The sequence below is a fragment of the Anticarsia gemmatalis genome, chromosome 27 (assembly GCF_050436995.1).
Source record: "Anticarsia gemmatalis isolate Benzon Research Colony breed Stoneville strain chromosome 27, ilAntGemm2 primary, whole genome shotgun sequence".
In the NCBI taxonomy this organism is placed as follows: Eukaryota; Metazoa; Arthropoda; class Insecta; order Lepidoptera; family Erebidae; genus Anticarsia; species Anticarsia gemmatalis.
The window spans coordinates 14,000-39,507 of record NC_134771.1 but is presented as its reverse complement, the minus strand read 5'-3'; the positions used below and the strand labels follow the sequence as shown (position 1 = coordinate 39,507).

Here is a 25,508-nt window from a genome sequence, read left to right as displayed (position 1 = left end):
AGGCCTTTGACACGACTCAACGATTTTATTATTTTAAATGAAAACCATAGGGAGCGATTATTTTCGAGTCGCTCAAAAATCAAGTTTGAGTGGTGATCAGCCACTGATAGTTAACCGCCCGGTGCGAGGCTGTGTGTTCTGATGGTACGTGTGGTGTGCAGACCGCAAGGTGTTGCTGCCCACGCGCGTCATGCTGGCCCGCGCGTCTCCCCGCAGCGGGCGGGCGCCGCGCCGCGCCTCGCGCCGCCTTGCCGTGAGTACTAACTACTACTCATACATACTCATCTCTCTGTGTAGCTATGAGAATGTTCAGGCGCCGCCAAACGACTTGTACAAATTCGCTTCATCGTATTGTTCTACTGTGCTTCGATCGCCCTATCGGTAGAACAATCAACCGAGATCCCTCCGCACTGGCTGCACGTTCAGTTTGCTTTCTAGAACACCTCGTTTTCAAGTTGTTTGGCGACACATATACCTGGGTATTGTGCACACGCGCGACACACCAATCAAACTCCTGCACAGACGCCTATCTTCAACGGTTGGCCGCCCCCGCCGTTGCAAATCTAGGAGCACATTATCGCAATCTCATATCGTCGCGTAGAGCTTTCGTATCGAGTATTTGCTATAAGAACCTAATTACATGATATTCTGTGTGTGTGTTCGCTATTTAAAACTACACATCAAGGATATTTTGATAGCAGCACCTATAGTACGATCTCCTACTGAGCAGCAAGCGTTCTACGTGCTTAAAATACTTCAAAATAAAGAGTTACAGCGTAACATATATTTGAATAGTAATACTAAATTAATTCAATCATATGAATATTTGCTAATATTACAGAGTACGGCGCGCAAATACAGCGGCAGAGAGATAATGGCGCCAGGTAACTATTATATTTATTCATACTTAGTTTATACCTATGTGACAGCGGTCTATCATTACTCGGTCACCCATCTATGTAATGTCCTAACTCCTACCCTGATGATAGTTTACCGACCGATGAGCGCAATCTATATTAAATGATCTGCAAGTATTTTATTGTATCTATGTGTCCGTTTTTAATATGTTCACAATTCATATAGTTTGTGTTGCCGCTAATTCAATTGAAATTATTGATATAACCTATATTATAATAATATTATGATGTATATTTCAGCGGAACAGTTGCCGACCGAGGAGGAACTACGAGAACTGCTCACAATACTGTCTGTAAGTAGCTCTACCACTATTTAACCACGCTTATCGCTCTCTTTACTTATTTGTAATTCTACAGTATTACATTATTACTCTCGTGATTATACTTGACTATGTGAGATCACTGGCTCGAGTCTCGTTACATTCATTTTGTTTCTCAAAAATAGTAGTTTTTTTTTTATTGTTTTCGTAAGGAGTCACGCGATACAATATAGTTTTGTAAAGTTTAGCAATAAACCTCAAATACCTTGAAGGGTCGCGTCGACGGTATGTCAGCGAATATGAACCCGTACAGTCTCTCCTTTAAGAATATCACTTAGGGGGCTATTAATATTTTTTCGAATTGCCGAGTAACGAAACGAGCGTCCCGTAGTGATAATGTTAGTGAAGGAGCTGATGTGATGGTGTGTGTTATGTCTGCGTGCAGAGGCAAGCGCCGGCGGCGCCGTGGTGCTGCGCGGCGCGGCGCTGGGCGCGCGTGCGCGAGGCGCGGCGCCAGCGCGGCCAGCCTCCGCCGCCGCCGCACACGTACGTACTCTATACATCACTATACATACTATGCTCTCGGTGCGAAAGGTCTCGGGTTCGAATCCTGGGTCGGGCCAAAAAGTCTTTTCTGACATTTTCTGTTAAGAATTTCTTAGAGATTGCCCGGAGTTGGGAAGTTGAGGTCGAAGACCTCCGTGCCTCGGAGAGCACGTAAAGCCGTCGGTCCTGCGCCTCACCTTTCACCGGTCGTGTCGGTTATCCGTCCCACCGGACTATGAGAGTGATGGAATAGAGAGTGTACCTGTGTATTGTGCACACACTTGGACACTATAATCAAAGTCCTGCACAGATGGCCAGTTTCAATGAAACCGACCGCCGTAGCTGTATATCGGCTAGGAGGACATTATTATTACTACTACTGAAGTTCCCCTCGTATGCAAAGTTCTCCGATCCAGGTAAATGTTAGACTCGATACCGACGCCGGCCAGTAGTAGGTAAATATGGCAGTAGTGTAATGTGTTGTGTTGCAGACACGCGGACGGTCCGTGCCGGTGTTGCTGCAACAAGGAGGCGCTGCGCCGCGACCACAACGACGCCATGCAGCAGCTCGGCGCGCTGCAGCAGCACGTCGTCGCGCTCATCATCGTACGTGCTGCCGTGCTGGCTTTACTTGTATATTATGTATACGCAATTTACACACATTACACACGTAGCCACGTACTCAGGGACACGCGCGATCACACATTCGTTCAAACGTGCACTGGACTTTAAAAACTATAAAGCCTTTTGCTTTGAAGGCCAGAACCTCCCCTCGTCTTCACTTTCACAAACACCGAGACAGTTACGCTCATATCATATCGTAAAATGATGCACACACACACACATACTATGTATTTACAGTTGTGAGACACTGTGTAATGTGTAACCGCACTGCCCTCTACAAAAAACATCGTCCCACTCTCTTTCGATTAAACATTAATTGATTCATTTTTATTAATATTGATTTACATATTTTTTATTTAAAGAATATTTTCGATCAATTTGCTGTATAATGTTATTTTTCATGACAATACCACAGAATAATAGTTAAGTAGGTAAATGTTTTAAACTTACTGTGCCTACAACTTGTCTAGCCGACGCGAACTACAAGCGAAAGGGTTATATTTACTTGAAGATATTTATCAGAAGAGTGGCCAAATCGCGCATTAATCTCGTCCTCTAGGCAAGCGACTTTTCAATGACGGAATAAGGAATCGACCGGTGAACATTCAACTAGTTCAATGATATTCACATGTAGGTACCTATCACGGAAAAACTGGGTTTTAAAAATCAAGCAGTCACTTGAACTTTTACCGGGCGCATGAAACTAATATTCAAATACTCGACTGCCCCAAAAAAAAAGAGGGTTACGATTTAAACATGATATGATATTCTGATGTTATTGAAGATGTAGTAACGATAAGAAACGTCCATTAAAATATGGCGCAGTCGGGATATTTGCTACATTGTCACGTTAGTTGATAGTTGTTAGTACACGTTCGTGCATCACTCGCACCGAGTGAAGCCGCGGGCGAGAGCTAGTGTAGTAGCAGCGGGGTGGCGCCACTGTGCCACTATGGGGTGGCGTCGCCTACGTTCAACTGTCACGATCACTTGCCAACAGTCTAAAGGTACATTCCGATACAGTCCGCCGCCGGAGACGACTAGAGGGCGCTAGCGTGGACACTCGGCAGCGGGGACACGCGCCAGGACGTGACGTGCCGTGCCGTGACGCGACATGACGTGACGTGACGTGCCACCGCCCCACGCGACTATATTCACGGAACTACTTTTTATATTATACAGCTTGCGCTTGCAGCTTTGCAATCGCGAATATATATCTGATCCCCAAATCGAATATTATTTAAACATAATCTTCAACTAAAATGTTCATCTAGCTCACACTTTGTTACCTCCCTGAGTTGCCATATCACTTCACAACATAACGCAGTCTCGTGACACTCCACACGTTAATGTGATTCACGCTAAACTATCATTATTTTACTAAAAGGACGACTCCAAACACGGAGAATATTTTGGCAACTCTAAACTAGTAGTTACGATACTTATTTTTAGATCCAAGTTACAATCTGAAGAACTTATTTGCGTTTGAATAGTTAAGATTTAGACCTAATAGTGAAAAGACATATTATTATGTAGTTGTCGCCTAGAGAAACTATATAGTGCACCGGCTAGACTTCGCGCGTCTACTATAACTACAACTATAAACCTAGCTCGCATAAACACGCTCGTGTAAGTCTGTACGTCCACGAAATTAAATGATTAAATAGCTAAATAATAGTCACAACTACTAAACTGATAGCGTCAACGGTAAGGCGTGCTAGGAACCGTTCTCGGTGGCTTCAACAACACGCCGGGTGCCACCACTGACCACCGACCTACATACAACTAACATGATCTCACCGATGTTCGCTTGCGCCGACGATTCTTTATAATATGTCATTATTTTTTAATCGTAGTGGCGCTCCGTAGCTTTGGTTACATAACTTAACACTAGCTTCAGCCTGCGGCTTCGCTCGCATGCACAATAATAATAAGAATGCTCAGTTACAATTACAAACAATATTTTACATCTCAATACGTTATAGTGTAGTGGGTGAAGGGATGTATGCAGCACATATAGTGTGTAGGACTGTCGCCGCGCGCGGTCAACGACCCCAACAGTCGCTCAGTGCTTACAGTGCTTGCAGCCGACCTCATGTGTGACCTCTAGCACTGCGACCAGAAGCTGCTCGCTGTCTTAACTCACTAATTGTCACTAAGCGCCCGCTTCACAAGCCATGATCACTTACTAACCACTTTTTCAGCGTTTCAATAACTTTTACCTATGACTGGCACATGCCATTCAGCAAACTATACCTTATGCCTCGTTGTTAACTTCATTGCTCATTAGTGTAATTAGTATCGGTAATCGTTGTAGGAACGCTCTCTACTCTGTGGTTTGTTCGTCACTACTGGTTTGTGAGACGGGCTCTCATACAAACGTTTATTTTTCAGGGCTCCGAAGCTCGCAGCAGACGGAGTAAGTACTCTTTATTTCGCCTAAAACTTGGCACCGTCGATTAAGGTCGTCGAATCCCTTATAGGCGTGGACACGTGAAGGCATTTTAAACATGTAACGTTTTCAATATATTATACAAAATCGTTTACTTAATATGTGTGTAGTTAATCGAGCAAGCCTTCAAGCGACGTTGCCAAGCTTATAATATGTGTTATGTACATCACATCTTTATATTATAATACATTTTATTACAGAAATGTTAGACAAAGCGAGGAACCGCCCAAAGCCCCGTACCACGGAAGTAGACAGTGATTGTGAAGCATATTCACCGACCGCGGAGATTTACATCATCGACTCCACCTCCGAGTCGGAGAGCGAGGCCGGCGGCTCGCGCGAGTGCCGCGACCCGCCGCCGCCGCCGCCGCCGCCGCCGAGCGACGAGCGCGCGCCGCACGAGGCGCCCGCGCCCGCGCTCCACGACGCCGAGGACCGGCCCGACACGTCCCCCGGGCCCTCCGCCCTGCACCGGCCCGGCTCGTTGCCGTTACACGACACCGTCGACGTAGACGACGTCGCCGACGATCACTCCGGCGACGTAAAACAGGGATGTGATAATTTGCATGAAATTTCGGACGAACACGTTAAAACCCTCGTTTGCTTTCTCACAGCTGAATTCACAGATCTCAGCATTAACGATGCCGCCGTCACCGGCTATGAAGTAGAACGTGGAACCTCGCCGGACACTAGTCGGTCCGAGGAGTCTGTGAGCTCGCCCGTTACAGACGCGAATACGTCGCCGACGGAATCTATCGCCGGCCCCTCCGCACTCGCTCCTGCCCCTTCGCCCGGTATCTCTTCGGTGCCTGAAACCGGTTTGAAACCTATCGGTGGTCCCGCGCCCAGCGTGGCGCACCCGTCTCGATCGGCGCTCGAACCCGGAACTGCCATTAGACCGGTAGCTATTCGAGCATCAGAGCTCAACAAACCTCAACGTAGTGTAACATCATCGCAAGCGAGTATGGCGAGTGCGTATCACGAGTCGCCGGTCATGCCCGAGCCGGCCGTGATGCCCGCCGCCGGCCCCGCGCCCGTCCTAGCGCAGCGCTCTGATACTGAACAGACACCTACGAGTTCTGCTCTCGCTGCACTTGTCAAACTTTATTGTGAAGAAGACGACGAGTGTGAACATGACGAAACTCAATCCGATTCAGTGACTGAAAACTCGGTGGCCAGTATTAACCGGGAGCCTGTAGATGGCGCGAATCGTTGCGTATCACCCGTGTCTCTCACTGGACTCGGAAATAACCGTGCGCCGATTCAAACCAGTGTCCCTAACACTACACAAATGCCTGTGTCGTCACCGCCAGCGCATGTTTCGACGAGTGACGCAACGACCAATACCGCGCCACCCACAGAAGTGCCACTGGCTGGAGTGTTTCCTGTAATGAACGCGGTCTCTATCGCCATCGCTGCGCCAGCACAAATCTTCCTACTGATCCCCGGCGCTCCACTCGCAAGCTCCGTGCCTCCTGAACACGCCTCAAACTCAAACACTACGCCACACGTCGCCGCAGCACCTGCCGTAGGACTGCTAGTAGAGCCCTTGTCTATTGTACCCGTAGCGGCGGCACCTGCCCCACTACCCGCTCCTACAACGATGAGTCTAATTAATGAAACTGTACATAGAGAGAACGAAGCGCCTGTACAAAACATATCTAGTACATCCCTGCCATCTGATATCATTCCAAGTTCTACGAAGGAAATTGAAGCTAACTCAATTCCCGTAGTGAAGAGTTCCAGTAGTATGCCAGAATCATGTCCGGAACCTACACTGATAAACTCATCGGAAACTGGCCGTAGTAGTCCTGTATCTAGTGTACAATCAATACCTGCTACGTCATCTGCGGCCGCTCTCGAGACGTCTCCACAACAAACGTCTAACATAAAGCCTACCAGCTCTGCGCCTAGTGGAGCGAAAACTAGCACTGAAACTGCACTCGTAACCACTATCGATACGACTCCTTTCTCTGCAACGACTGCAGGAGAAAGTTCTATGTATAACGAGATACGGGACCCGAACGTCACAGTGCAGAGCTCTCCGTCTACATCACTCGATGACGTCACAGTGCAGAGCTCTCCGTCTACACCACTCAATGACGTCACAGTGCAGAGCTCTCCGTCTACATCACTCGATGACGTCACAGTGCAGAGCTCTCCGTCTACACCACTCAATGACGTCACAGTGCAGAGCTCTCCGTCTACATCACTCGATGACGTCACAGCGCAGAGCTCTCCGTCTACATCACTCAATGACGTCACAGTGCAGAGCTCTCCGTCTACATCACTCGATGACGTCACAGCGCAGAGCTCTCCGTCTACATCACTCAATGACGTCACAGTGCAGAGCTCTCCGTCTACATCACTCGATGACGTCACAGTGCAGAGCTCTCCGTCTACATCACTCAATGACGTCACAGTGCAGAGCTCTCCGTCTACATCACTCGATGACGTCACAGCGCAGAGCTCTCCGTCTACATCACTCAATAAAACAACAGCGCAGCACGAAGGAAGCAACCTAGCCTGGGTTCCTACAACTACAACCTCGCCTCAAACGACATCGGTGCCTAAATGTTATGCAAAATCTAAATGTAAGCCTATTGTTATTAAGATTTCGAACGCGCTAGTATCTAAATTAATTAAGTCAATGACTGAAGAAAAACCTGAAATAAACCGTGACCCTCAAATGACAGATGACACTAATGTGAAGGAGCCGATTACTTCGCAGCCTGTAACTTCAGCACAATCTGAAACTGAACAAACAGCAGTCAGTCAGGCGCCTGACACTGCGCTATCAGTTCCTGCCATGACACACAGAGTGCAACCTAATAATGAAAGTGTGTCAAACGTCGATATCGCACGGATGCCCATATTCCCTGCGGAAGATCTCGAGAACAACGGCACTCCTCCACGGGACAGTGCGCTCATCAATAGTAATGTGAGCAACTTCACCGCGCCCGCGAACACTACACCGAGCAGTGACGGGTATCCCGAGGCGATGATACAGACACGACCCCTCACCACCGACGTGATCTTTAACGATAGGACGCTTACTCTGCTGCCGAGAACGTTGAACCAGATCAGCTCGCCTGATGCGCCCGCCATCGTTGAACCGCGCAGCTCCGTCGCACCACCAGTGAAGGCAAGCCCTATAAAAATACTATCGTCTAGGATTCTCAACCCGGTGACAAAATGTACAACACCGAATAACTCGGCACAAGAAGATTCGCCGAATCGTTCGTTCAATAACTCCAGTGGTTCCGTCCAAGAATCTCCCAACTCCAGTTTAACCGACGACTTACCTATGTCATTACCTCGGCGCCGCATTAGTCTAGACGATAGAACCATACGCATCATCGAGGGAACACCCGGGAACATGACTATTCAACGTACACCCACGGCGAATAGAGCGCATTGTATGACCGTAGCAGACGAGCTCGTGACCACACCACCGCGAGGAGCGAACGTGCCGGGTGATGCCGGAGCACCGGCTGACGGTCAACGGTCGGTGGGAGAACTCAATCAACCGGGAGACAGTAACACTCGTGGTGTGACTGTTCCGATAAAACCTATCATTATATCACGAAGTACGAGTAAACAAGATAAATTAAAAATCGAACAAATTCTACGTAACGCAGTTGCTTCTATAGAGAAAAAAACAGCTCTTGCACCGAGGGAAGATGTAACCAAGAAACTCAACTTTGACATACAAACACAAAGTACAAGCATACCCGCAGCGGCTGAGCCACCGACAAATTCAACTCAAGCGGGACAACCTGTCAATGTAAATGCTACTGAAGCTGCAGACAAGACCGCTTCTTCGGAGACATGGTTAGATGAAATTTCATCAGATGATTCAGTTATTTTTGAACAGTCCGTGGGCGTAGCTAGTGTTTCAAGAAATGTAACAGAAGAAGAACCACAAACTATTAAAGCCACTCCTTTGTGTGAAGCAGGACCTAGCACCGCTGTGCAATGCGATGCAGATGATACAACAAATAAACCCACTGAAGGAACTCGCAAACAAACTAGCAACAAGCGAGCCGCTCACACGGATCACGACGTAACGAGCGATGAATCTTTCACTGAACCTTATGTACGTGTTAAAAAGAAAGTAAAGAAAAATAAAAGAAAGAAGAAGAAAAGAGAGCGCACCCCGCGAAGATCTGCGAGTAGAAGAGAACGTTCAATGTCGCGCCGACCCACCGCGCCTAGAAGCAAGACTCCCGCGCGAACGACGATCAGACGAACCGTCACCACCCCTAAGAAAGCACCCACTGAGCCCACGGATAATAAACTGAGATCTGTAGTATACAAGCCCCTGCAGATCACGGTCCCTGTCGGCAAGAGAAAAGTCCGCGACCCACCATCGACACCCCCTGCGACATCACCTACCAGCGACGACGAGTCTCGGCTACCGAAACAATATAGGCATATAGACAGAGATCACGTTGAACTACTTCGTAAAAAACGAAAGCAAATGTTTTTAAAACAGACCCACTTCGATGTAGATGACAATTCTAAGGGGACAAGGAATCAAATGACTGTTAAAAAACCCAGTCCGCAGTCAAGGAACGAGGTACACACTGTACACGCAATACAAGATGACGTGAGGACGCTCACAGTGGCGAGGCCACAGAACAGCCCGACAGTACAACAAGCACGTGTGCCCGATCTACACACGGTGTCGCTACACGACAGGCTCGCCGCTCACGCCGCGGCTCTCTCTCGACGTGACGCTTCTGAATCATTCAACTCAGTGACACGCTCGCCGCCCGGCGTCGCTAGAGACGACACGAGCTTCAACTATCGGGCGACCACTCCTGCTCGCTCGGAGGACCATCAACATTCCGATGCTACCGACACGATTTACTCTGGTCTGACAGCAGAATCCGCGGAAGATGACAGCCAAACCGATTCAAGCAGCTCAGTACCGACCTTAAGAATATTAGCAGATAATTGTATTGTAAAAAAATTTATGAAAGATCGTAAAAAAATACGTAACACAACGAAAAGGCCGACTCGCAACCTGAGCACTTTACAAAGGCAAGTACAATCGCCAGACATTACATGTAACCCACAACCTTGTGAACCTAAACCACCGCGGAGCGACGAACATACAACGTCGCGTCGCGACGAACATCCACTGCCGCGACGGGACTCACATCCACCGCCGCGACGGGACTCACATCCACCGCCGCCTCGGGACGAACATCCACCGCCGCCTCGGGACGAACATCCACCGCCGCGACGGGACTCACATCCACCGCCGCGACGGGACTCACATCCACCGCCGCCTCGGGACGAACATCCACCGCCGCCTCGGGACGAACATCCACCGCCGCGACGGGACTCACATCCACCGCCGCGACGGGACTCACATCCACCACTGCCTCGGGACGAACATCCACCGCCGCGACGGGACTCACATCCACCGCCGCCTCGGGAGGAACATCCACCGCCGCGACGGGACTCACATCCGCCGCCGCCTCGGGACTCACATCCACCGCCGCCTCGGGACTCACATCCACCGCCGCGACGGGACTCACATCCACCGCCGCGACGGGACTCACATCCACCACCGCCTCGGGACGAACATCCACCGCCGCGACGGGACTCACATCCACCGCCGCCTCGGGACTCACATCCACCGCCGCGACGGGACTCACATCCACCGCCGCCTCGGGACTCACATCCACCGCCGCGACGGGACTCACATCCACCACCGCGACGGGACTCACATCCACCACCGCCTCGGGACTCACATCCACCGCCGCCTCGGGACTCACATCCTCCGCCGCGACGGGACTCACATCCACCACCGCCTCGGGACTCACATCCACCGCCGCCTCGGGACTCACATCCACCGCCGCGACGGGACTCACATCCACCACCGCCTCGGGACGAACATCCACCGCCGTGGCGCGACTCACTTCCAACATCGCAGCCCGACTCACATCCACCGCCGCGTTGCGACCAATATCCAGCGCCGCGACGCGACAAACATTCACCGCCGCGACGGGACTCATACCCATCGCCGAGTCGCGACGAACATCCAGCGCCGCACCGCGACGAACATCCACCGCCGCGACGGGACTCACATCCACCGTCGCAGCCCGACTTACATCCACCAGCACGACGGGACTCACATCCACCGTCGCAGCCCGACTTACATCCACCAGCACGACGGGACTCACATCCACCGCCACGTCGCGACAAACATCCAGCGCCGCGACGCGACAAACATCCATCGCCGCGACGGGACTCACATCCACCGCCGCGGCGCGATGCACATTCACCACCGCGCCGCGACTTACTTCCAACGACGCAGCCCGACTCACATCCAACATCGCGACAGGAATCACTCCCAGCGCCGCGCCGCGACTCACAGCCACCACCGGAGTCAAACACCATCACGGCCGACACGTTCGGCGCTACGTTCACAATAACTCGTCTAATAGGTGACTATAAGCAGGAAGAGAGGCCGCCACAACATCGACACGTGTCTCCCAGAGATCACAGACATGACAGACATTACGGACTTGACAGAGATGCCAGACATATCCCTACTTTCAACCCTGGAACTAAACTAGAAGAAGTGAGGAACTATCCCTCCATCTACGAGAGTGACATTCCTCCGGACCTGCCTGAGGATGATCCGCGCAGGCGGAAGGCGGCGCTGGCGACCTGCAACCGACCACTACACATCGAGATACCGGAGGGAGACCAACTCGACGACAACGACAATGAAATAGACGCCACTCACAGTCATCTACTGAAACAAGTTCCACTTAAACCGGATGATGAAGCTTCTCGAACCGAAACCACTAAGAAACCTTTAACTTTCAACTCCAAGGGACGCGTGAGAAAGCCTTTGATCCAGTTGTGGGGACAATATCCTACGAGCAAGAGTGTGCCGCCTCCCGCACAGCACGACACGTCCGACACCAACACCGCACCGACAGACAGCACCGCTGACACCTGCACCGAAACAAACCACATTGATGATGACATGATGGACTTGATACAATATATTGATAGCGTTGAATTTAAACAAGACATCGCCAAAATCGACTTCCATCAAGATATCGATGTGAGCAATCTCAAGGCAAACATTCACAACAAAGATTCTGTAGCAGAGACTAACAAAACTGATTGTTCCGGAAAAATTGTTGAAAATTCTGTGTCTGAATCAAATCAAATATTATCGACCGAAAACTCTGAAACCGGTTGTGCCAACAAGTCGGCCTCTCTACCCGTCATTCAGTCACCTGCAAGCAGAACGAACTCGCCAGCAGTGAACTCCAACTCAGAGTGTGCTGAGATCATTACATCACCAGTAGCGAGCCCTCAGACGAGTTCTACAGCCGTGGAGAATGAAAATAGTGATCATGCAGATCATGAAACTGAAACGCAGACTGCGAATTATTTGACTTGTACTGAAAATGTGGGTAGCGCGTTATATTTAGATACAGCACGTGATGCTGACGAGGAGCGAGCATGTGAGTCGTCAGCGAGCGCGTGGCGGGGCGAGGGCGAGGAGCGCGAGCACCAGGGCCAGCTGTCTCCTGCCACGACGGCGGTGAAGCTCGTCCTCCGCCGCGTCTCCGACGGCATACGTAAGAGCATCAATAGTTTCGTGCTCCCGTCGTCGTCGCCCGGCAGAAACCTCATTATAAATGTTCCGGAGGTAGAGAACCCCACCAGAACCGCATTTCTCGAAAGTTTGCAGCCGACTCCCGAAGACATGTTAAAAGGTTTCGACCCGGTGAGGTGCATTCCGTTCTCAGCGACAGACACGCTAGTGGAACCGGTCAAGAAATCTGATACCGCACCCGCCTCCGACAAGGTAGGGACACGGCGAGTGTCGCAGATGTCTGCGGCGCATGCGACTGACAAGCACACGAGTAAGTCGTTCTCGCCTAGGCTGTTTACGGAGGTGCCCGTCATTCCTGACGAGATCGTCGCTCAAACCGAAGGAGCTTATTTAAAACAAAGTAAGAGTGACTCTGTGAAAAGGGTGGCGTTGCCTCCGATAATCGCGACGAAACAACGCCGGCTCTCACTGACGACCGCGGCGGCAGACACCGGTGAACCCGCCGCGCTTAAAGACAGGATCAGGAGCGTGTGGCTGTCCAGCATCAGTGACAAACCTGACATCATGAAGCGTAAGAGACGACGCAAGTCCGTCTTCTTCGACTGTCCCATCGATGACAGGAATGAATCAGTCTCTGATCAATCAGCTACAGAACCGGCGCTTGCTGATGCAGACAAAGCTAATAATACACTGGATCAAACTGGACCGGAACCGAAAGCGAGTAGAATACTAAAAAGACGTCATACGACGTTCCACCTCGATCCTCCCGACGATGTCGCCACTATGACGCAGCCCAGATCTATACTTAAAAGACGAAATCTCACAACAGCCGGACCCAAGTGCACTGCGACTAGCGAGCCAGAAATACCAGTCGTTTCCATAACGAAGAAACCGCTGTTGAAAGAATCAAAGAAAAATGCTTCGCCGCTAATAGCGGCACCGAACACTGAACAAACTAGTGCCTCTCCCACACCTACCGTAGACCCGCAGCCGTTGAAGTTATGCAAGAGACGAGCCTCGATGGTGCACATCAAGCCGTGGTCGGGAGGTGAGCCCGCGCTCCTGCGCCCGCCCGCCTCGAGCGACCACTCCGACGACAACTCACCGCGCTCCGACGCCGCCGCCGACGCCGACACCGACACCGCGACACACGACCTCATACATAGAACAAACAAAATAAACGCGCCCAACCAAATTAACCCAACCATTAAACAACCAGAGACATCGGTGCACTTCGACACGTCCATTGATTCCGAACAGAGTAACGAGCCATCGCGGAAGCGCGCTGTGCGCGAAGCCCCCAGGCGACGGCATTCTATGTGTGATTTTAACGATGCTAAGAAGGCAGCAAAGATGAGCGACGAAAAATTGAGCTCCGACGATGGTATGGTGAAACTATCAAATGTACCTGTCGAACATAAAGCGATAAGGACTTGTTCGCGAAGTTTTGCAGGGACGCAACACACACACGAACCAGTCGACAACGTCGTACCGGAGCGCACAGAATCCACGCCACGCCTTAACTTGCCCTCTCTAAAACTGCTCCTACATGGACCACCGGTATCACCAGGACCCAGAGGTAGAGGGCAGAACGCGCCCGCGACCAAAGTTATCAGACCCGTCCTACGACTGGAGCCCTTACAAATACATATACCGGATGATGCCACCACACCTGCGGCTACCACATCGCCGCAAAGTTCCGAACATGAGAGCCAGTATCCCATCTTAAAGAATGCTTTATCAGGAAACTCGGCACGTAGTCATAAAATGAGTGAAACAGTAAGTAAACATAAAGTGAGGGAATCAAACTGGCTATCAGACGACGAACAAATCGCAAATAATAATGAAGGACAAGCTCCTGAATCGAGCGGCCATCTACTGGGGCTGGTGTCACAACAAGATCAAACGGAACTTGTAAATGAAGCAGACACGTGTCCCTCAACAGACGGAACGTCGGTGGAAGAACAAGCGCTGGCGGACGACGACACCCCGGGGCCGACGGTCAAACGTAAGAAACACAAGAAGCGACACAAGAATAAAACTAAGAAGTCGAAGAAGTCGCGGCGACACAAGCAGCGCGCCGACGACACGCACGACACGCACGACTCGGACGACGACCACGAACCCACCACCAGCGACTTGACACTCGACCGAGATCGAGGTAACTATAATATCAATATCTTGTATGTATTCACAATGCACACAACTTTTAATACTGTCATTATATTTTTTAAATATATTTAGTGGTCAACAATCTTTTGGCCTCACTACCGTCATCCTTTAACTTCCTTCCTCGATTCCTTTACTTTACCACCCTTTTAAATTTTCTAGTTTGCGTCTGCACCCAGGAACACAAATGAATGCAATGAAGCGAAAGTACTAAAAACATAACATTTTGTAATCCATAGCTATAGTGAAAGCAATTATTTGATGCATATCCGCAGAGTTGTCGGACAACGAGAACGACAACGCCAACGACTGTGACTACGAAGGTGCGCAGCAACATGACAACATCACGACAGATGGAGCTTTTGACGGTACGTATCGTATGGTACAGTAGTACAGTACTCACAACTACACTCAGTCGTAAGTTAAGCAGAGAGACATATCTGTGTGTCTCCCCGGTCGCCCCGGTCTCTTCGGTGAAAGAAACCTTAGATCTTTAGTAATAGCACATTGTGGAACTTTAGTTAATTTCAATTTGGAAAATAGTATGCACATGGTTGTTTGTTGTTTCTGATTCGTTTATTATTTGTGACAGACACGGAAGACTCCCAGGAGGACGCGTGCGCGGCGGCGCTCACGGTGTCGCTGCTCAGCGTGCGCCACATCCCCATGCCCGGCGACGTCACGCCCGCCGTCTGCGGCGAGGCGGCGCCCCCGGACTCTCCCATCACTCTGTCGAGCGCGGAACCGTCGCCCGCCGCCAGCCCTGTGACGTCACGAGCCGCTAGCCCTATGGCGTCACCCACTTTCACAGAAACGGCCACTTTTACCGACGACTGCCTGCCGACGATCGACCTTGACAATATTCCGCTGCCTAGCGGCACGCCGCCGCCTTGCGTCGCGCGGCCCCTGCACGGTGACGTCACAACGGCTCCCACCGCCCGAGTCCCACCACTACCACCACCACCACCGCCTCCTCCTCAACTTCTTTATTATGATATCAGTACGAACCCTCAGGCCTACGCGTCCGTGACCCCGGCACCTCCTCACTATGACATTTCTGTGCCACCTCGGGTTACCGTGCCAGTGGCCCCTACACCTCCCTGCTATGACGTCAGGGCGCAGCTCCGGGTCAACGTGCCCATGACCCCAACACCTCCATGTCATGACGTCAGGGCGCCTCTCCGGGTCAACGTGCCCATGACCCCAACACCTCCATGTCATGACGTCAGGGCGCCACTCCGGCACAACGCGCCTGTGACCCCAACCCCTCGCTATGACATAGGTGCCCCGATCCGTGTCAATACGCCCATGACCCCGACATCTTGCTATTCCTTAGGGGCGCCACTCGGGGCCCACGCGCCCATGACCCCACCACCCAGCTATTACGTTGGGGCACCGCTCCGAGTCAACGCGCCTATGGCCCCAACACCTTACTATGACGTCGAAGCGCTGCTTCGTCTCAACGCGTCCTCGATCCCGGGCCTGCCCCACTATAACATATCGGCACCACTACGGGTCCCCACGCCCATTACCTCAACACCGTACTACGTGCCCGGAGCGCCGCCACAGGTCGACGCGTCCGGGACACCAACACCTCGTTATTACGACGTCGGGGCGTCTCCTCGAGCCGCCGCCCCCGCGTTCACAGCACCCTCTTACATATCTGCGTCGCCTCGGCTCACCGCGCCTGCGACCCCAGCACGCCCTTATTGTGAGGTCTCGGCGCCGCCTCGGCTCAGTACGACCATAATCCCAGCACCAAACTATGACGTCACTGTGACTAAAAACCAATCATCTGAGCCACCACCACTTCCTTCATGTGACGTCGCCACCATACAGAAGAATGTGACCATGCCGCTACCACCGCCCACCAGTGACGTCATCATCACACCGAACGTGTCTGTGCCACCACCACCTACCGCCAGTGACGTCAACACCATCCAGAAGAAGGTGTCTGTGCCGCCACCACCTCCCGCCAGTGACGTCACTATCATCCAGAAGAAGATGTCTGTGCCACCACCACCTCCTACCAGTGACGTCACTATCATACAGAAGAAGGTGTCTGTGCCGCCACCACCTCCCATGAGTGACGTCATCACCACACAGAAGAAGGTGTCTGTGTCGCCACCATCAACCACCAGTGACGTCACCACCACACAGAAGAAGGTGTCTGGGCCGCCAGCACCTCCCACCAGTGACGTCACCACCACACAGAAGGTGTCTGTGCCGCCACCATCAATCACCACACAGAAGGTGTCTGTGCCGGCACCACCTCCCACGAGTGACGTCATCACCACACAGAAGAAGGTGTCTGTGCCGCCACCACCTCCCACGAGTGACGTCACCACGACACAGAAGAACGTGTCTGTGCCACCACCATCAACCACCACTGACGTCATCACTACACAGAAGGTGTCTGTGCCGCCACCATCAACCACCAGTGACGTCACCACCACACAGAAGGTGTCTGTGCCGCCACCACCTCCCACCAGTGACGTCACCACCACACAGAAGGTGTCTGCGCCGCCACCATCAACCACCAGTGACGTCACCACCACGCAGAAGAAGGTGTCTGTGCCGCCACCATCAACCACCAGTGACGTCACCACCACACAGAAGGTGTCTGTGCCGCCACCATCAACCACCAGTGACGTCACCACCACGCAGAAGAAGGTGTCTGTGCCGCCACCACCTCCCACGAGTGACGTCACGACGACACAAAAGAACGTGTCTGCGCCGCCACCATCAACCACCAGTGACGTCATCACCACACAGAAGAACGTGTCTGTGCTGCCACCACCTCCCGCCAGCGACGTCACCACCACACAGAAGAACGTGTCTGAGCCGCCACCACCAACCACCAGTGACGTCACCACCACAGGGCTGAAAGCGTCTGTGCCACTAGCACCTTCTTCCAGCGACGTCAGCAATAGGAAGAAAAAGGCGTCTGTTCCCCCACCTACTCCTTTTTCCAAGCTGTCTCGGAGCAATGCGTCAGTGACTCCAGTACCTAAAAGTGACGCCCCGACTGACTCTAGCGCGCTAATGAGTGTTGGTGTCACAACGTCCAATGTTAACGCAACAGCGCCGGCTCGCGATCAAGTCACGCCGGCTCGTCACGTCGTCGTCGCCGAAGCGTCAGACGCGTCTCCCGTCGACGTGTTGCGTCACTCCGAGTTCGTCGAGTCACTACCCAATCCGAGTATGTTTATTTGGTACTAATTTATTTATTATTATTATTAAATTGAAATCAAACGATATAATGTTATCGCTATAAAGTTACGCAGAGGTTATCGCCAGAAGTCTTCAACGTTACTTTAAAAAAATGTCGAGCGATTAAATGTAAATCGACGCCAGGCTCCCCGGCGCGGTACGAGTTCCGGCCGGGCGCGCCCACGGTGGCGGCGTCGCAGCTGGCGGCGGACGCGGCGCTGCTGTGCGTGGACGCGGCGCGCGCCCCGCTGGCGCTCGGCGACGGCCACCTGGTGCTGACGGACGCGGCGCTGGCGGCCGCGCGCCCCGCCGCCTACACGCTGGCGCCGCGCGCGCGCTCGTGCCGCGTGCGCCTGGACGCCGACGTGCCGCTGCGCGCGCCCGCGCGCGTCGTCGTGGCGCCGCCCTACTGCCGCCGCCGCCCGCCCGGCGCCGCGCGCTTCTCCTGCGCCGACCCCTGCAACTGCGCCAAGCCCTTCCCCAAGGTGAGTGCGAGCTCTGGCGACGCGGTCGGCCGCGCTCGCGTGCGTCGAGTACACGGTACGATCGGTGCACAGGCGGTGTGGGCGGTGCCGTCGGCGCAGCGCGTGCGCGAGCTGCTGGCGGCGGGCGCGGCGCTGTGGCTGCTGCACGCGGCGTCCGGCCGCGCGGCTCCGCTGGCGCACGGCACGCGGCGCCGCCGCCTCGTGCTCGGCGCCAACACGTCCTACCCCGTGGTGCAGGTGACCCGACTCCGTCCTCGCCGGTCACGCGCGTGCCCGCCTTTTATGCGGTGTTATTATGTCCTAACGCGTCACCGAGCGATCGGCGAACGTACATAAAAAATGAACGCTTCGAATAGAAAACTTTCTTTTTTAAAAGCTGCTAAAAATGATCTCCCGAATTATGATTACAGGAGCTGACGAACCTTCTTCACGAGTTGCCGCCGGCCACGAGCACGCGGCCGCGGCGGGCGCCGCCCCCTCCCCCGCCCCCGCCGCCGCCGCCCCCCACGCGCTCTGGTATGACCACTCGCCGCCGCAAGTAAACGCAAGGCGACTCTAGCGAGGTCTGCAGAAACTATTTGTCTCGAGCAGTAAATATGGAGCGCTCGGTGCTCGTCTGCGGTCTGTTATATGTTAAGCGAGGGTTATGAACTACACTCGTTCACACATACCACATAACAAAACATTTTGAGGTGACGAATACGATTATAAATTACTTATCTCATTTTAACAAGCATTATCGTGAGTGCTATGCTGTCCAATTTACAATGAACTGTTGTTCCGGTTCGATTCCCGCACCTGACAAACATTTATATGATATTGTGTTCGTTATGTTTTTAATTGAATAAGAAATGTTCCTACAGAACTACCTCTTAAACATACCAAATAATTTAATGCCAAAGTATTTCTTTTATAATACTAGTAGTAAGACATTTATCTGTCCGGCAATCGAACCCATGGCACACCGAGAGCACATGTTATTACACTGCAAATAAGGTGCTCAACTGCAGACACTCATATAAGAGAAGTCTGTGTCCGCGCACTCGTAGCAGACAGCAATGTGTTTAAGTTTAAACTGACATACCTATGACAACAACATATGACGGCAACGTTGCAGTTACCTTGCAGTCCAGCGGCACTTGCCTGTATATATCGTGATCTATAATAAGGTGATATAGTTTTAATACTCCTTGTAACCGATCCGCCTGTGTCCCCCTCTCCCTCTCTCCCCTCCCCCCCCCCCTCCATCCCCCCGGCATGCAAGGTGCTATAAACCCTAAGTCCTTTATACTTTAGCACATTCTTACTTTACATACTATTACCTTTAACATGTAAATACGTCAGAAGAGGGTGCAACGAGTGAACGTATGTTCGTTTACACTTAACCCCTTCTTCTTGAAGTAGTGAACTTATGTAGGTGTTATAAATATACTATATTATGTACGCACACTTTGATAACGGCTGTGTTTGCGTTACGTTCTATCGAACAGTGAAAACCTCGATGATGTACTATACTCTATACAGCGTTTGTTTTTAGTTAGAGTCTATTAATAAAATGTAAATGAATCAAAAATATTTTTGGTTCTTTTGTAAAATCTAAATTTAGTCCAAATAACTACGGGAATTGTCTTTTTAAGATTTGTATATTGTATTATGAAAAAGGTGCTCGTAGAGTCAGTAAGGTCTGTCTGTAGATGACCGCGCCGACTGCGTGCTTCGGAGCGCACGTAAAACTAGTTCCCGACTGTTAGTTCAACACAACAGTCGTTAAGGCCAGCCCTCGACTTAAACGTCTTTAAACACTTAAATGCGTACATTTTTATACGAAAAATTAATTTCGTGATTCAAAATTAAATACAGTTTTCGGATATAATCGCGGTATTTAACAAAGCTAAGAAGAATGTTTCTCAATTCTAGAGTTGTTTGACCTCGCACAGCTGGCCACGTCGCACTAAATACCCACAGAAAGCGCCACCACTACCCACTACCCATAGCAATTGGGGAAAGTGATGTGGTTAAAACTCCAATCACATGCAGAAAATTGACTCAAAAATAATGTCGAGTAGATGTGTTCGCTGCGTCTGCTCATACTCGTAGTGTGAGCACTCGTGTGACCGACGTGACCGATGTCACGTTGTGCTGCACGCTCACCTCACACACTCCTCACACACGCCACACACACGCCTCTCCTCCCCACGCCCAACTCTATGAACGACACATTCCCAAAACTGTATTTAATGTAATAATATAAAATTAAGACACCTGTAACTTTACAAAGTTATGTGTTTGTTCAATTAAATTAATTATTATCACTTTAAAGATGAAGAAAAACATCGCGACATAACCTTGTTTGTATGAAGAAAAACACTTCTTAAAGGAGTGCATAATCTTAGAATAAACGAAATAACATTATGAGTGACGGCCTAAACTGTCGACTATAGCCCCAGGCTCACCGGTGGGCAACGTCGTAATAACCCCAAAAACCTTGTAAATGAAATATACTCTTTATAGCTCAATTTTATATGAAACTCAGCACAGAGTAGTTGATATCACGTTCTTCCACGATCAAGTAAGGCTTGAATCTAATGCAAAATTATAATTATTTATCGTATTCTGTAAGTAAATGATGTGTCAAATTAATTAATAATAAAATAATAGATAAAATGAATATACACGTGTCAGACAGCTGCTGCTTGTCAGCCGTCAGGTGAGCGTCCACTTCTAGCACTTGTTTTCATACATTTGATGTGAGTGGATGTTTGACACTTGTGACTTGTCACACTTGTTCATAAACGGTGAACTACTCTTAACATTGTAGCTATCTGTTACTTAACAAAGCGATTAGTGAACATCGAACACTATCTATATTTTATATATGAAATATATTTGATGTACATACAGTATACACCCCACATGTCATGTGCTAACTAACACCTATATTATAAAGCCTACTCTCTGAACTGTATTTAAACACATTCAGTTAACGGTATCCATAAAAGCTCATGTAAATGTTCAGTATTAAATAAGTGTAAGTAACGTTAAGTGAATGTTCAGTGTGTATCAAACTGTAATTTAAAGTATTGTATGTTGGTGGGTAAACCCCGTACAATGACGCGTCTATTTCCGTGCAGTTATCCACCATCGTGCGTCTACGCTCATATACGTCAGATAGTCATGTGTCGCCATAGAGACGTATCGTCGGCAAACAGATGAAACGTGTGCAAAATAAGCTAACTTGTCTAAACTTTAGTGATAAGTGCGTTTAAAAAAAAGATAAACCATATCAATTATGATTAAATACTTGTAAACCGACAACCGCCTCGAGCTCACTATTATACAACATAGCGGATTCGATACGCTTTTACTAGAAATATCTGCCACAAGTTATATAATATACGCAAAATATATTTATTAAAGCAAATCGCTGCTCTAGTTATGTTTAAACGCTAATAAAACGCAACGAATCGCCGCGCTCGATAATAAACACGCCTATTCTAAAGCTATTTTTATAATTTGTACATGGCGTCGTCGTGCCCGTCCACCGGCGGTCGTCGGCCTGTTCAATACTTGACAGAATGTGCGCACAGAGGACCCCCCAGGACTAGGTGCTCTAGGCGCAACTTCATCCTAACGTGATGCTGTTGCTGGAACTACTCGTCGCACGTCGCCTCGCTCTCTCGCACATCCCTGCTCGGCTGACAGCTTAAAGCCGAACGTCCACCGACTACTAAAATAAATAAGTTCAACGTAGCTCCATAGTTGAGCCAGTTTTGTGGCATGTGCACGTCAAGCTAACCGAAGAACTGGCTCAAGCGTGCACATTCAACTAAACTCACTTATAGCCGCTGACGGTGGCCGTTCGGCTTCAAATTGATCGTCACTGCTCTTCAGCTGCGTGCCTGCATCGCGCTCAATGCAATACAATCTTTATACCATTTCAAAAGAAAAAAGAGAGTCTGCAACATATTATTGACCCAGCACGTTGGATTTAGCTGTCCTTTAAACGTTACGACTAACTCTGTATATAACTTTATCTAAAAATAAAAAATAACCCACGAACTCCCGCTGCGGGGCAAGGGTCTCCTCCCGTAATGAGGGATGGGTTAGGCCTTGAGTCCATCACGCTGGCCAAGTGCGGGTTTATACTACCTATTTTCTTTTAATAATAAAATAATGCATCGTTGTAGTGGTTGTAAGGTTCAAGGGATTACATTAACTAGGCGCCATTATAAGCGTGCGGTATGTTGTTGTTGTTGGAGAGCAGCCCGATCAATAATTATAATTATCAATGTATGTACTAGACCTTATCGTATTCAATATAAAGCTCAATTTTATTTGAATCGGTCATCAGGGTCGGTACCTATCTAGCTGCTTACGATGTATTATGCTCAATTGCTCACCTGAAGTTTCATACAAGCGTAAGTGATTTAATTATGAACGCGTCTTGTGCTGTACTTCCACTGAGCCAAGTGTATGCTATTATTTGTACGTTAATACGAGTTTGTATAGAAAGGTTAGTGGGAACATTACACGTTGACATACTAAACTGTTTCTTATGACTCCTCATATATTATTATAACGATATTCTCTTAGCACTTATGATTGGCAGGTTGTGGGTTCGTATCCCTCCTAACTAATGCTTTCGATCCTGGCTGGGAGGGTTAGTAAGAAGTGTTAGTTATCGATATAACATAGATTATAATATTGTTAGGTGTATATTTTGACGTTAAATCAAAGATAAATAAGAAAAGTTTTGTGAAAAAGGTCTCTGCGGCCTCAAATTGGAGAAGACTTTTGATTGCTTTATTTTGACTAAGATAATGTTAACTAAGGTATAGTGTAGTAGAGCCCCGCTGCTCAACTTGCTCGCGAGCTTGTCTGGGCCATGGCTTCCAAGCGGTGCAGAGCTGCCCCTTGTGTCGAGCGCACGAGCTTTTCGTGGGGGTGGTAGCGGGTTTAAACATATACGATCTATGATGCGGCCCGATGTAGGACTGCGTGTTCCACACGATGTGCCAATGTCCGTGAGTGTTACACACTTGGCGTGTACTGAACGAAACAGTAGCTGTGGGTTCAGACTTTACAGTGGGAAGCACCTAACCCCACTCCCCCCCCTCTCCCCCTTCGCAGCAGATCCAGACATGTTTAACGTATCGCCATATTAGTAACCAGCAAATGCTTCCAACACGCTCTCACCGCCCTGTGTCACCACACTCACCACTCCTACTTAGTTATAACAATAATATGTAAGAAAGGGTTTGTGCCCTCCATAGTGTATACTGTAGGTGTAGGTTTACTACTAATCGTTAACGATACGAATTATATGTAAGTTGTAATTGAATAACTAAATAAATTGATCTCATTTTGATATACCTCCCGGTAACGTGCCAAATGCCATGTTTATTGAACATCCAACGAATTGTAACATCCACTCAAATACCACTCTCTTATGAAATGAATCGGTTCATGATGTTGCAGAACACAAAAACAACATGTCCCATTGCATATCCGAGGTAGTGTGTTGTGAACACGTATTGACATATCAGAATGTGTGCAGTCCAGTGTTAGCCCTTAGGCCCACGATGAAGCATGTCCAGTATCAGATCACTTCATACTTACTTATTGTTGAACCATCATGAACTCATGCGCACATAATGATATTTATAATAGACATTTGAACACTGCTCAATACTTGCGCACTGGACGTGTTCCCTGCTGGCCACTACTACCTGTCGTATTATGTTTCATACAACTTATACAGTACACACACTATATATACGTAGCCCTAGCTTTTAATATACGTTGTAAGGAATATAACAATAAGTATACGATTCATTTATAATACTTGTTAAATATGTAACGAAACTTTATTATTAAGAACAAATCAAATTATGTTTGTATTGTTTAACGAGCGGTTTCACCCCGGCATAACCATCAGTCTACTTAAGATTTGAGCTATTTCTAAAGAAGTATTTACCAGCACTATAATATATGTAACAGAGACTGTGCCTGCGAGTGGTGGAACCGCCAGTCAACCTTCACTCAATTATAAATTAATCAATTATGTCTGTGCACATTGAATATTATACAACTATGTATTTTATTTATATTATTTAGTATTTGTGTGTATATTGTGAAATCATCATGACGTTAGAACATTTTGTGTTAGCGACTGACCATACATGTTACCTACCATGAAGCAGAGGTAACAATATACTTTATGTCATATAATATGTTCAGCATAGAGCATAGCACAGTCACACCATGTCACCGTCACATGCAGTCATGAGCATGCATAGTGTTGCATGATACACAATCACAAGTATATAATGAACCTCATACAGATGCTGTTATACTTCACTGCATCAGTACTATTCAGGTGTTACATTAATATAATAACATGTTGGTCAGTCGTAGTTGGAGTATATTTTTGTATTATTTAGTGTATGACTGTCATATCTGTGTGTATCGTTTGTCACTGCATGTATCATCGTGAGGGCATCACTGACACGTGGCGGCCTAACAATGTTAAACTTGAATATAAATAAGTATGAACACAGTAATAAGTTTCTGTTGTGTGTAGTTTCAATACAGACACTAGTATTTGTTGCACATGGAGCCATGAGTACAGTCAATACTACTTGTATGTTTGTAAAACACAACATGAATCCTTCTAACAACAATACCTATCTGTAATGTTTCATATCATAATTAAGTTGGACTTTGGGAATGAAAATTAAGTGTTTCATTAATGTATGTCCTTTTCATAAAGAATACTTAGAATGATATTAGGTATGGTTTTTTTTAAATACCATACAGTGAGCGTGTTGCGAGCAGCACTGCCGGCGCGGCGGCGTCTCTCTGGCGACACATGACATTTTATAAACTGTGCCAAAGTAAAAAGAAGCCATTGATCAGTGAACTAAGGCATTCATATTGACGCGCTCGCTGTCAGTAACATCGTACCACAGAGCAGCACAGAGTAACACAGAGTAACACATAGGTCGCCACTGTGTCACTGCGCCGCTCTCCTCTGTTTAAATCATAAGAGACTGAAAAGAATTCATGTTATCTATTTTTTAAACAACAATAAATACATGTTCAATGTGCCACCTTGTTTTATTTATAACATCCCTACCTAGTCAGTCACGGTGGTCACGACTCACGATGCTCATGGTGCAATCATACGTTACAGATGAGTATCAGTGGTTTCTGACATTTTTGTCAACAATTTGAAATGGT

The 25,508-nt window shown here is 49.0% G+C and overlaps 1 protein-coding gene across 1 annotated transcript; it reads left to right on the top strand.

Annotated features, from left to right (window-relative positions):
* Positions 1 to 5,266: 5,266 nt before the first annotated feature.
* LOC142984353 (uncharacterized) lies at positions 5,267 to 25,375 on the top strand. Its single transcript, XM_076131908.1, has 5 exons — positions 5,267 to 14,560; positions 14,844 to 14,936; positions 15,161 to 17,770; positions 17,926 to 18,503; positions 18,677 to 25,375. The coding sequence occupies exons 1-5, from the start codon at positions 5,764 to 5,766 to the stop codon at positions 18,806 to 18,808; spliced, it is 12,210 nt and encodes a 4,069-aa protein (XP_075988023.1). The 5' UTR covers positions 5,267 to 5,763; the 3' UTR covers positions 18,809 to 25,375.
* The last annotated feature ends 133 nt before the right edge of the window (positions 25,376 to 25,508 follow it).

Coding starts and splice junctions, on each gene's coding strand:
- LOC142984353 (XM_076131908.1), top strand. CDS start 5,764: ATGGCGAGTGCGTATCACGAGTCGCCGGTCATGCCCGAGCCGGCCGTG. Junction 14,561..14,843: donor GACACTCGACCGAGATCGAG/GTAACTATAATA, acceptor GCATATCCGCAG/AGTTGTCGGACAACGAGAAC. Junction 18,504..18,676: donor CGTCCTACCCCGTGGTGCAG/GTGACCCGACTC, acceptor TTATGATTACAG/GAGCTGACGAACCTTCTTCA.